General features: G+C 45.4%; 1 protein-coding gene across 2 annotated transcripts; it reads left to right on the top strand.

Annotated features, from left to right (window-relative positions):
* Positions 1-227: 227 nt before the first annotated feature.
* On the top strand, positions 228-11,121 carry LOC115402194 (zinc finger protein 513-like). 2 transcript variants are annotated; one of them, XM_030110688.1, is made up of 5 exons: positions 228-423; positions 1,678-1,781; positions 2,896-3,030; positions 8,213-8,962; positions 9,103-11,121. In XM_030110688.1, the coding sequence occupies exons 2-5, from the start codon at positions 1,742-1,744 to the stop codon at positions 10,095-10,097; spliced, it is 1,920 nt and encodes a 639-aa protein (XP_029966548.1). In that variant the 5' UTR covers positions 228-423; positions 1,678-1,741; the 3' UTR covers positions 10,098-11,121. The 2 variants fall into 2 exon arrangements, with proteins under 2 accessions (XP_029966548.1, XP_029966549.1); XM_030110689.1 differs by lacking the exon at positions 2,896-3,030.
* The last annotated feature ends 1,388 nt before the right edge of the window (positions 11,122-12,509 follow it).

Raw genomic sequence — 12,509 nt, 5'->3', positions numbered from 1 at the left:
TTCTTGCAATGTCTTTGTTTTGTGTATTGTATGTTTCCTTCTTTTTCCTCTGTAACAAATAAACATATCATAAAGATAAATTGGCATTAACAAAGAGATACATTGTGGAGTACTTTGGTATTGACAGACATGCAGGAAAAAAAGGAGTACGGTAAGTGTTGTTTTACCAATGAGAAGACTTTTATTTTGAAGGCTGTGAGCCGGAAGTGCTCCGGTTTCTGTTTGCTGCTGGATCACAGGCGAATCTGAAAATCAATTAAGTTATGAAAAATACCATTAATTGCCTTTCTTTGTCGCCGCTGCTCATGAAGAAATGGCGGATCTCCAGACGTCGGACGTTTGAGGGGAGACGCTTCGCACCGGATGGCGTTCGCACCGACGGCAGAGGCCATAAAAGACGGCAGGAATATTTCCGTTTTGTAGGTGAGTTAGCTCGACGGGCTAACCGGAGGAGCTAATCGAGCCGAGCGTCTAACGTGTTTAGAGGAAAGATGTCAGTCATCGCGACGCGCTGATGCTTTGACACACGGCCGAGGGCGGGCCGGCGTCGCTACCGAACATCCCCCACAATCCCTGCGGTCTAACGGCGATGGCTTCCTGCCCGCGGGCATGATCCGGTCTCATTTCGCCAAGACTCGCTGGAGTTGAGTGCAATCTTCATCCAGGAGCTAACGCCTTAGCCGCGCCGCTAAAGCAGCCTAATGGCTTTTGTTTACAGTCCGTCTAATCCAGATGACACACATGTGCCTGCCACGGTGCCCAGCAGCCAGGAAGACTGTTTTCAGCCAGTCGAGTGTAATAAACTGTGTGTTTGGACGGAAACGCATCCAGATTGCTGTTGTTTGGACTTAATTACACTGCAGTAAAGCAGGGAATCACATTCATTTCCAAACAGGCCTTAATAGCAGCTGGAGACAGTGCTGCAGTAATTAGTGGCTGATGAACCTCTTTCATTGATGTCTGATCAGAGCCACTGTCTGCTGTAATCAAATCAGTATCACTTACTTTTATCAACATCTGTCATGCATATTTATTGCAACATGTCTGTTGGAGATATATTTTGATTATGCATACTTGATTACTGCACCATTTTTGCCTTTAGGTATATGTTACAGGCTTGTCCTTCATATCTGTAAAGGCTTAGTGGCTGCAGACAATTCTGACAAGCCTGTCCTCAGTAAGTTTATATAGAATAGAAATACTTGATAAATTCCAGAGGGAAACTATTTGTTGCATTGCTACACACAGAATAAATAGAAGTTAAACTGTCAATAAGACAACATAAATGAATGTTGGATATTAATGTATGCACAGCGTAATGTAATGATGATTAGTATAAGCATAGAAGAATGAAATGAACAGAAAACACAAGAGGAGTTGTAGACTTGTTTTTCCACAGGAAGGAAGCATCTCCTGTGGTGCTCTGTGCTGCACTTCAGTGGTCCATATTCACACCTTGGGCCACATTAGGGTCACCACTTGACCTCACAGGCCTGCTTTTGGACTGTGGGAGGAAACCGGACGGAGTGCCACCATGTGGCCCGAATACGAATGTTTAAATTGTGTTCAAAATGCTATTTTTCTGTAATAACTGGATTAACAACTGAGCTGTAGCACTGGGTCACTTTATGTTCAACCTGCTAAAACGTACGTGCCTGTTTTCTAACGTCTCAACAGATGAGAATGAGCTGATGGTCGTCTGCGAGAAGACATTTCAGAAGAGAGAGCGGCGGACTGGAAGATGCCAAGGAAAAAACAGCAGAATCCACAGCCAGTAAAGTGTACGTATTCACACGCTTAATCGAAACACTTAACCGAGCTGCGCCGCATGCCTGAAACGACTCCTCACGCTTCAGTTTAAACACACTCTCAGCTAAATGTGGCAGGAGCGTCTCTGGATAAATCTCTGTCAGGAAGAGCCTTGTTCTTCGCGACATGTTTCCGCTCACATCTGGACAACAGACTTTCTGAACCAAATCACACGAACAGCGCTGAAACTAGTGACTGCAGTTCAGTTTGAAGCCACGATCTGCATTTAATACAGTTAGGTATGTGGATTCTAGACATTGCCTCTGAGATTCACAAGACTGCTGATCGTGATCTTTATAATTCCCACAATTTCAAAGGTAGTCATATGTGTTTTTGTTTTGTTGAGAGAAAACTGTCAAATTCATCATACAGTAGCTTTTACTATATCTGACTTACCAACTAATATTTCTATTCACTTAACCAGCATGTGTTTTTTTCTTTTTCTTCCTTTTAGTACATATTTATTAGTGTTCTCTTGAATTAATTTTACTATCTAACCATGGGAAGCAGAAACCTGTGTCCTGTGGCAATCCTAAAACGACCAGTAGATGGTAGCAGGATGCAGGATGCTGGCACTCGAGATTTTAACCAAAGAAGAGCTGATGAATGTGATGTCCTTGATATGGCCCGAGTGTAGTTTTCTAAAGAGTGACAGCTGTGTGTGATAGTTTTTTTTTTTTTTGGGGTGGGGGGGACTTCATCAGACTTGAAGAGCCGAGTTACAATTTCAGGCGTCATTAGCTGTAAACGGCGGTGAACGAGCTCCATCTGTCCGACGCTAGCAGCTCATTGTTCTGTTTAGGAAAAGTAGAACTGCAAATTAAGGTTGTTTTTATTACCTAAAGGATGGAGTGCCATCAATAGCACTCCGCAGACGGCCCGAGGCTTCATCGACATTAATATAAACACTTGTTAATCCAAGCTGCATGTTAATGTTTTCAAATCAGACACACAAATCTTTAGGGACGAGCATTCTGGGGCCCGCTGACGATTTCAGTTAAATATGAATATTTCTGAATAGTTTAAAGAAAGAAAGGAAAAAAAAGTGATATTAACTGTCAAATGTTTGATTCTGTTTGACTGTAGTGGATTCTGAAGATGGTATAACCAGTGACACTCCAGGAAACCTTCCCTTAGACACAGACTTCCTGCTAGGACACGACCTTGAGTTTGGTGATTCTGATCATGACCACAAGATTCTAGGACTGGAAAAGTTCTCAGGTTTGTAATCCAAATTTTTGATTGCTGATTGGCGACCGTTAAAATCCCTCCGATTTGGTCCTGGTTGATCCTGTGATACTTGTGATTTCTCGGCAAATGGGGAACTTGTTTTGTTTTAATGGAATGAATCGATCGAAGCTGATTACCACCTGAAACCACCTTTGTTGCTGATCTTGTTTACACTCTGACATATCTAATGTAATCTGCACACAAACACCGCTGACTAATTACATGGATTGTTGTCTAATTTTAATATAAAAAAAAATCCAGAGGACTTGTGCAGGAGAGCTGTTGTGTGTGTAGGCAGTCTGAATGTGGACATGTCCAGAGGAATGAGTACTGAGCGAGACGCTGCCTCGGTGGTAGCCGGGCAGTTAAACACTCACAGAGCAGATCAACTTTACGAGCGTCCTCCTTAAGCTGTCTGGATGTCGTCCTCGTAGTGCATTTATATCACTGCCATCTGATCCATCCATCCATCTGATACAAAACTCGCTGCCAAGATTCCCAACACTTGATCCACGAAATCAAAGTTCCTTCACTTGATGCCCCCATACGTTGTTTTTCTCGAGATAATTTGACTAGCGATTTAATTTTGTAGCTCAAATACTTAACAGTAAGGATCGACCGATATGCGTTTTTTAGGGCCGATGCCGATTATTGGTACTTACGACAGCCGATGTGTCGAACCGATATTCATTTGCAGTGAAAATGAACATTTTGGCGTCAAAATTTAGCTGTGTGTGGTAAATTGTTACACAGAGTAGTGACTTCAGGTAGAGCGAGAGAGACGGCTGTATATATGATCCAAAGAGTATGTTTTTCAATAAATTTATTTTATCGGCTATTGGTGGAAAAAAAGGCCGATGCCGATTATTAGAAAAATGCCCAATATCGGCCGATAATTGGTCGATCCTTACTTAACAATATGCCCTTTTCCAGTAAGTTGTTGGTGTTTTGCCTTTAATCTACTCATAATCATAAATGCAAAGAACAACACCTGAAAATAATAGCTTCTGAGGCATGTTCAGAATTTTTTTTTTCGCGTAAATATATATGAAAAACATTAGTACAAATAGAAAAGACATCCACTTTCTAGTAAACACTTACGACTGACATAAATTTACATTGAATATTTCACAGGTTAAGTGAACACTGAAGCCTTGTTAGTGTAAAAACGGTAGATTTACATTCTGTTTTGGGTGCTCTGTAAAACACAGCTTTTTTTTGGAAAATGCTCAGTCTCAGTGAAAAACAGGGAAAACACAAGTTTCTGAAATCATTCAGACTCTGTGTAAATTCTTCTACTAAATAGTTTTTCTGCACGAGAGCAACAGTGTTGTCCTCCAGAGTGTCGTGGCTCCCGGTCCAGTTTCTCCTGGGACTCGGCCGTTTTACAGTTGAGAACAGTCAGTCAGTCAGTTGAGACAGTGTCTCATGCATGTCTGTCCGGTGCATGTCGATGATGAACTCTCTCGTGCATGCCTAACCTGACACTTCCCAGCTCCTCCACCGGGGGAGCCGGATCCCTCCCTGTCCTCAAACTTTCACACATTGCTGCTGCGCGTTGTTCTCCGTCTTCATCTGCCTCAGGATGTGCATTGATGTCATTTTGTTCAAGCTTCAGACCTTTTTTTAACTGTTACAGGCAGACAAAGCGCTTAAATAATATGGCACCGTGAATATGAAAAGTATATTTTCAGAAAGATGTTCAGTCCTTTTCTCATCAGATGAAGTTATTGAGAATATCACTTTGACAATTATGTAAAAATGTTTTATTCTGAAAATGGAACAGTTATACCGCCTACTCGAAATAAGTCTCGACAACTAAATTTAAATCCTTTGTTTCTAATCTAATATTTCAATTATTATATTATTACACACCCTTTATTATTTAATTTCCAGTCAATACTGTTATGTAGTTTACTGAAGATAACGGGGTGGACCGAGGCTTTAGGCCCTGTTTCCGTGACAGTGTTAAAAATGAAAACACATGGTTTCAGAAAAGTTTTGCGTTTTCACTGCAACATTTCAAAAACTGCTTGTTATGCAGAAATCACAGAAAGGCTGGAAGTGATGCTTCTTTTCTGTACGGCCGACGATTTTAGCTGATTATGCAGACTTTCTGTTGCTGTGGCGTTTCACTGGAAACGTCTTGTAAACAGGGCCCATATTGTGTGCATCCTAAAACTATATATGTATAATAAATAATAAAATAGCTGCTTTTATATGATATTTAAAGGAGGCGGTGTGAATTCGAGTGCAAACATGAAACAAGAAAATTTAAAGAGATTTGAAATGTTAAACCGAGGAGAGCAGCTTTGTTGATAAATGGCAAAATTCACTAAAGTGAATCATCAAAATGTTTAATCTTTATCATGAAATTCAGATAAAACGACCAGGTTGACTTGTTTTAACACATTTTGAAGCCAATTAGAATATAAAACGTTGCTTTTTTTAACCGCTCGTTAAACTGACATGCACAGTTATAGGGTCAGTGTCAGACCCATGTCTCAGATTTCCGCCCAGGCAGGAGCGATGGTTAATATCTCCCCATCACTTGTTAGCAGGGAGGAAAGTGGATCCATCATCCTCTGGTGCCTCTGCTTCCCGCTGCATGTTTACCTTCCTGTTTGTGAACGAATGGACTGGGGCCGAACTTTCGCTACGCGGGCGGCCGGGACCACATATGGCAAAATGTGCTTATTGATTATGCAATAAAGGAAACGGGAAGCTCACACAGCTCGGTCATTACAGCAGTAATACACATCTGAATTCACTCTCGCTGTTTGAACATTATTCCGGTGAAATGACGGCGTTACCGCAAAGGTTCAAAACTTCATTTCCTACATCGAATACTTCCAAGACTGTTTGTTACTTTGATTTGTTTTTTTTTTTCTTTTTACCAAAAGTGTCAGGTTTTCTCAGAGAGTCGGTGGTGAAGTGTAGCGCCTCGATCGCTCTCTCTCTCTCTCTCTCTCTCTCTCTCTGCAGCGGCGAGAGGGATGGAAGCAGCGGCTCATATTTCCCAGCACGGCTCTTTGTCAGACAGAGTGATCTGAAAAATGGAAAAGTAGAGAAAGGAACTGAGACACCATTATTATATAAGGGTCATAAAAATAGGACCATTATCATCAAGGACACCATTATAAGAGGGCATTTATTCATCATCATCATCATCATCATCATCATCATCATCATCATCTGCAGCCTGCCTCTGCTCCCACTACCCCACCGCCATTATCGTTCCCCCCTCATCATCATCATCATCATCATCATCATCATCATCATCTACCCTCATCATCATCATCATCATCATTATCATCATCATCATCAGAAGCAGCAGCCTCACCATTATAGTCATCATCATTATCATTAGGCTTGGTAATCATCCACGAGGGGTTTCCACGGGGCCGGATAAAAGGCCAGTCGGCGCTCTCGCCTTCCTCACACCGCACCTCGGCGTCTGTGAGCGGAGCCGCTCTTCCTCTCTCTCTGCCTCGCTCGTTCGCGTTCTCACCGCTCCAGCGGAAGCCGGACGCTCCTAAAGCTCGTCTTTGTGCCCTCTGTGGGAAACATATCTTGAAACCCAGACAGCTCGTAAGACGCCTGGCCTTGATGGCGGCATTGTGAGTATCGAATGTTAGACTTTCTTTGTAGAAATTTTGATTCTCTTTGAAGAAAAGTTGTCAGTCCTGAGATCAGCTTGGGTTTCTGTCATCTTTCAGGACCTGCTTGGATTTGTTACTAATTTCGTGTTTGCCAGACAGTTTTGAGTGTTTCGGATGTTGTCTTCAGGTGTTTCAGTGCGAGTTGGTCTTTTTGTACGGCGTCGTGAAGTTGAGAGTGTTGCAGTGTAGCTCAAACCGTTCTTTTTTTTTAAAGGGAGGAGAAATGGCTGTGGAAGCATGTTGAAGTTTTGTGTGACTGGGCTGAGCGATCAAAGAGGCAGAGCCGACTGTTCGCTCCACTGATTCACTCCTCGTTCGCCTCGTAGTCCTCACAACACTTTTGAAAGATTCCTGAGCTCGAGATACTATATTGTCTGGCTTTTTGCGTGTTCATGTTTCATCGAAGCTGAATAATATTAACACCACATAAGAACAACAGTACCACAGTACGAATTTCAATATGACCTGCAAGCAATATGAAATTACCGCTCGTTGTCATAACTCAGGAGATTCATTGTTTTGAACAGTGAGGTGGCATCCATATGTTATGGCTTTGCTGTAATGAAATTTGAATAGGTTTTTGAACAACTTTCAAAGCAACACATGTTCACACACACACACACACAGAGTCACTGATGAACTGATGCAGTAAATGTGATGAAGACTCAGTTGAAAACCAAAAACGTTGCATGTTGACTTTGAACTAACAGGATCTTCAAAGTTGGCAGCTTAAAAGCTGGACGACACCCGGTAAATGAAAGTCATTCTTGGCTCGTACTGCTGTCGTGTAGCGGCTGTAGCGCCAGGACAAACTCCAGCAGTGGATAGACAGAGGAATAGCCGATCATTTGAGTTTTCATCCTCCCTGATTCCACAAAATAGAACTTCCCTGAGTATGAAATGATCAGTGCAGAAAATCCGTTTCTTCATGTAGTTTTGACATTTAAAGAGGCAAATTTAGCTCCTATATGTGAGTGTGTATGGCATTGTGCGTCAGACCCACCAAACACTAATCAAAACAAGAGATTCAAAACTAAATTAGCCGTATTACTTGTGGGGTGACTGGATTCCTTTTTCCAAATATAATATCTGGCAGTTGATTATCACTGTATGTTTGATGGTACTGATGTGTGACATGCTGGAGATCCTTCTGAAGACGTCCCAAACACCCCATAATGACTAGTTTACTGACAGAAAGCTGCTTTTCTCTCCTTTCTGAGAGTTTTTGACATTTCTGTACCGTCTAAGAGTCATTGATCTGCCAGATCCTGTCAGAGGTGACTGGATGAAGGATCGGACTTGAAAATCCTTTGACATGATTTCAACCATTTTCCTCCACATGTATAATATAGTTAAAAACAAATATCTGAATTGGAATAATTTGAGGATAGCAGTATTTTGCTTCTTGTGTTTAGCCACGACCTGCACGTTGTGTTGTTTGTTTACATGCAGCTATGTCCTGAGTGTGTTCAGATTCAAAGGAAATGTCCTTGTTTGTTTCTCCCGCACAGAAGTAGCTGCTGAGATCGGTTTCTCTGTGTATCCTCTGGGTGATGAGGACAGTTCTGCCTACAGCCAGCTCAGCATGGAAAGTGAAACAGACAACTCGCGCGGCGCCACGGACAACGGGAGGGACGACGAGGCGCGGTCGGCCCAGTCCGAGCCCACGTTCCCCCCCTACCTGTCCTGCAGGGGCTGCGGGCAGCTGAGAGACGAGCCGCTGGGCCCCGGCGTCGACCTGGTGGGCCCGTACTGCCTGAGGTGCTGCAAGGCCTCCCGGGAGGCCAAGAGCGCGGACTTCTGCCCGCCGTTCGGGAGCATCGGCGGGATTCGCCCCGGCCCGCAGCTGGAGTGCGACGGGGCGGGGGGCGCGATGAGCGACAAGGCCCGGGCCCTCGACGACAAGCTGGCCAAACTGCACTCCTGCCACCTGTGCGGCTTCTCGTCCCGCTACGCCAACCACGTCAAGCGCCACATGAAGACGCACAACGGCGAGAAGCCCTTCAACTGCCCGCTGTGCACGTACGCCTCGGCCCAGCTGGTCAACCTGCAGAGACACTTGCGCATCCACACGGGGGAGAAGCCCTACAAGTGCGACAGCTGCACGTTTGCCTGCAGTTCTCTGGGCAACCTCAAGAGGCACCAGCGCATGCACGTCCCGGGGCCCGTGCACGACCCGATGCCGCGGCCCGCCGGTGGCCAGACCGGCGTGAAGAGGCACGCGAGACCTCACGAGGAAGGGTCCGGAGCGCCAGCCAAAGGTAGCGTTCTCTCACTACTTAACTTTTGTTCTGAATTATTGTCGTTGTGTAAAACAAACAGTTTTGATTAGAGACGCGCTGATACCAGTGTTGAGTCCAAGTGCGAGTAAAACATGGCATCTTGTCCTGTGACCTTTCAGAGGTCGCGAGGGCGACGTCCAACCTCAGCCTGGGAGCCCAGAACAGCGACTACCTTTCAGCTTTTGACGGCATAAAGGGGGCGTCGCCGCCCCCCATCCCCGCCTCCAATCCAGCCCCCGGTCACCACCCTCCGCCGCCACCTCCGCCTCCGCCGCCGCCGCCCATACTAGAGACTGCGGGTGGCGGCGGCGGCGGCAGAGCGCCCAGAGGGGGCGGAGCTGACGGCGGTAGCGCCGCCGCCGCTCTCCCGCCCTCGCTCTTTCCGTTCACCTGCCGGCTGTGCGGCGTCGTCCTGGAGGACGAGGACGGCTCCTCGGCCCAGATCTGTGCCAAGTGTACCCTGGAGATGCTGACGAAGGACTCGTCGTCGTCTCCCAACAGCCCCGGCGAGCGCAGCGACAAGGTGTACACCTGCGCCGCCTGCCCCTTCCTCACGCACTACCCCAACCACCTGGCGCGGCACATGAAGACTCACAGCGGCGAGAAGCCGTACAAGTGCCCGCAGTGCGACTACGCCTCGGCGCACTTCGACAACCTCAAGCGCCACCACCGGGTGCACACGGGCGAGAAGCCCTACAAGTGCCACCTGTGCGACTACGCCTGCGGCAACCTGGCCAACCTCAAGCGGCACCAGCGCGTGCACTCGGGCGCCAAGCCCTTCCAGTGCGCCGTGTGCAGCTACAGCTGCAACCAGAGCATGAACCTGAAGCGGCACATGCTGCGGCACACCGGCGAGAAGCCCTACAAGTGCCAGGAGTGCGGCTACACCACCGGCCACTGGGACAACTACAAGAGGCACCAGAAGAAGCACGGCCTGGCCACCGACGGCTGGGTCAAGGTCCCCATGACCGGGCACGGCGAGGCCGAGGCGCCCAGGAAGCGCATGGAGGCCGGCGCTCAGACGAACAGGAAGGAGGCGGGCGTCGATATGCAGTACATGCCCCGCGAGGGAGGCCAGACGATACACTCCTGCTACAAACTTGAGATCGCATAAATTATAACTCAGCAAACCTAAGCTACCAGCAAGTTGTCGTTCGATTTCTACAGAGCCTTTATATCTCTCTGTATGTGTCAGTCGGTCAGTGTCTTGTCAAACGTCCTCCGAGGCTGCTATTCGTTCCGTTTCTTTGTAGAATATCGCACAATAGATAAAGAGTCCTCTTTAGAATACTTTGATGCCTTTTGGGAAGAAGGGAAGGGGGGGTGGGAGGTCTGTTTCGACTTTGTTCGTCTTCTCCTGTGTTTTCGTGTCGGCTCCGGACTGCAGAAGTCCTTTCACTGTTCCCTGTGTGTTCGCCCATGCTCTGTCGTCGAGGACGGTTCCCTCTCTGGCTCCCACACACACCTGTACACTACCAAATAATTCTTCTCACATGGAACTGATGCACATGTTTGCCTGGATTATTTCTGCACTGTTGTTTTAAATCCTTTCCGAGATCATTCATCAAAACCGAATGGTATTCTCGGCGCTGTGTGGTGGTGTGGGGTTTAACACTCTGGCCTCACAGTGAGAAAGTCCCTTCTTTTAAGTTTTGATGTGGAGTTTGCATGTTCTCTGGATGAGCTCGCTCCCATTTCCTCCCGCAGTCAAAAATCACACATCTGAGGCTACATAGTGGCTCTAATTTACCTGTAGGTGTAAAGAATTTCATTTGGATTGAGCCTTTGGGTTGTTCTAACATGAAATTTGACTTCAAACCTGACTTTATTCAACACAGTGCAGCTTCGTGGTTTGTTTCTGGGTCCAAGCTTGGGTACGGACATGCCTTCATATCGCCGCGATAATGTATGTTCCTCTATCTAAGTGCTATTTCGTCGTCCTGGAATGGCCTTCGCAGAGAATTCATTCAGATTATTGGGTTGCGTCATTGTCACTGAACATGTTTTTCTCCATGGTCACAGTTTCCAACCCCTCAGGATTAATGAAGTATCTTTTTTGAAACGAAAAACAGTTACTATAACAATAAAACTGCATGTAGAACCGTTTGGTAAGTTCTATTCCGACTTAAAAAAAAAAAGCACAATTAACAAATAACAGAATCGATGTAACAAAATAATTTATAACCAGTATGAACATGTCACACAGAACATCCCCAAACTTCAGCTTTGCTACATATCAGTTATTTAAGGTCCCATTTATACTTCAGCATTTTGTGTCAGCATTTAAAAGAAAAGTTAGAAAACTTGATTTCCAAATGATATGAAGGAAAACCACTTTTTCTCCACCTCCGTTTGAATACCGTTACCATTTACCGCGAGAAGATTAACCCATGTGTGTTCTTTTATTTTCACCTTGGAAAAAAAAGCGACGTTATTAAGTCGGCATGTGCGTGTGTAAAGGTCGTCGGATTTCTCTAATGTGGCTGTATTACACTGCTAGAAGGGCAAATTCTAAAATGTAGAAAAAGCCTTTTGTTTTCCTTTTTTTTTTCTGAATGCGTGGCGTGGCGTGTCATTTCGTTGTCATGGGATAAAGAAGAACTGTGATTTAAAAATTTACTCTTTGTGAATGACTATTATATGCAAGTGAGATATTTTTCCAGGTTGCCAACTTGCTGTTAACACGACGGCGCGTCAGACTCATAGATTAGAAGCGGCATCTCGCAAGTCGCCATTTGTGTCTTTTATGCAGTGTCTCATAAAAATGCCTTAAAAAGTGAGGATTTTGAAATAAACACATGTAATTTGTTTCATTCATCCGATGTCACTGTTGCATTTACTGTTATGAAGCCGTCAAGGGAAATGAGTTGATCGCTGCTAAATAACGGACTGCATCCTCACATTCATTATTTTGCACTGTTGGTTCATATCTTGTATAAAAGGAGTTGCAGAACTCAGTAAAGCTACATCTAAACTTCTCTGATTGACTAACCGAATTAAACACTATAGCTGCGTTTCTAAAGATGTCCAGCAGGGGGCAGTGAGGACTCAACAGAAAGTTACCAAAATGTTCTCTCATTGTTACAAAGAAGGAAAAAACTGTTGCATCCTAAAACTTTGATTCAGTAGATATTCTGTCTCCCTGAGACCTCTTTCCTCTGCTTCAGTCCAAACAAGCACCAAACACGATACTTTTTACACAACCTCACCTTTTGTGTATTTTCTTCAAAGTGATGAGTCGTCAAGCTCCTTGTTCACCAAACAGAATCAAAAAAACTGAATATGACTTCACTCCATTTACCACTGGAGCCGGTCCGGCATGTTTCCAACACACCTGAATTCAATGAGCGTCTGATGAATCCCTGCAGAAAGCCTGATAACGAGCCAATCACTGGGATCGGGTGTGTGGAGGTGGAGACACCCTGCAGGACTGCAGCCCTCCAGGACCAGAGGAGCCCAGCCCGGCACTGGAGGAGGCTCGGTCAAGTTAAAACTGCTCGGCTGGACCGACATATCGGGATTTAAT

This window comes from Salarias fasciatus, chromosome 15, assembly GCF_902148845.1.
Source record: "Salarias fasciatus chromosome 15, fSalaFa1.1, whole genome shotgun sequence".
Classification (NCBI taxonomy): Eukaryota; Metazoa; Chordata; class Actinopteri; order Blenniiformes; family Blenniidae; genus Salarias; species Salarias fasciatus.
The sequence above is the reverse complement of the archived record's forward strand: the minus strand, read 5'-3'. Positions and strand labels throughout refer to the sequence as shown.

Bases quoted from the DNA above. Each gene is read 5' to 3' on its own strand.
- LOC115402194 (XM_030110688.1), top strand. From the start codon at position 1,742: ATGCCAAGGAAAAAACAGCAGAATCCACAGCCAGTAAAGT. The intron at 1,782-2,895 runs GTACGTATTCAC...GTTTGACTGTAG, and splicing joins GAATCCACAGCCAGTAAAGT to TGGATTCTGAAGATGGTATA. The intron at 3,031-8,212 runs GTTTGTAATCCA...TCTCCCGCACAG, and splicing joins AGGACTGGAAAAGTTCTCAG to AAGTAGCTGCTGAGATCGGT.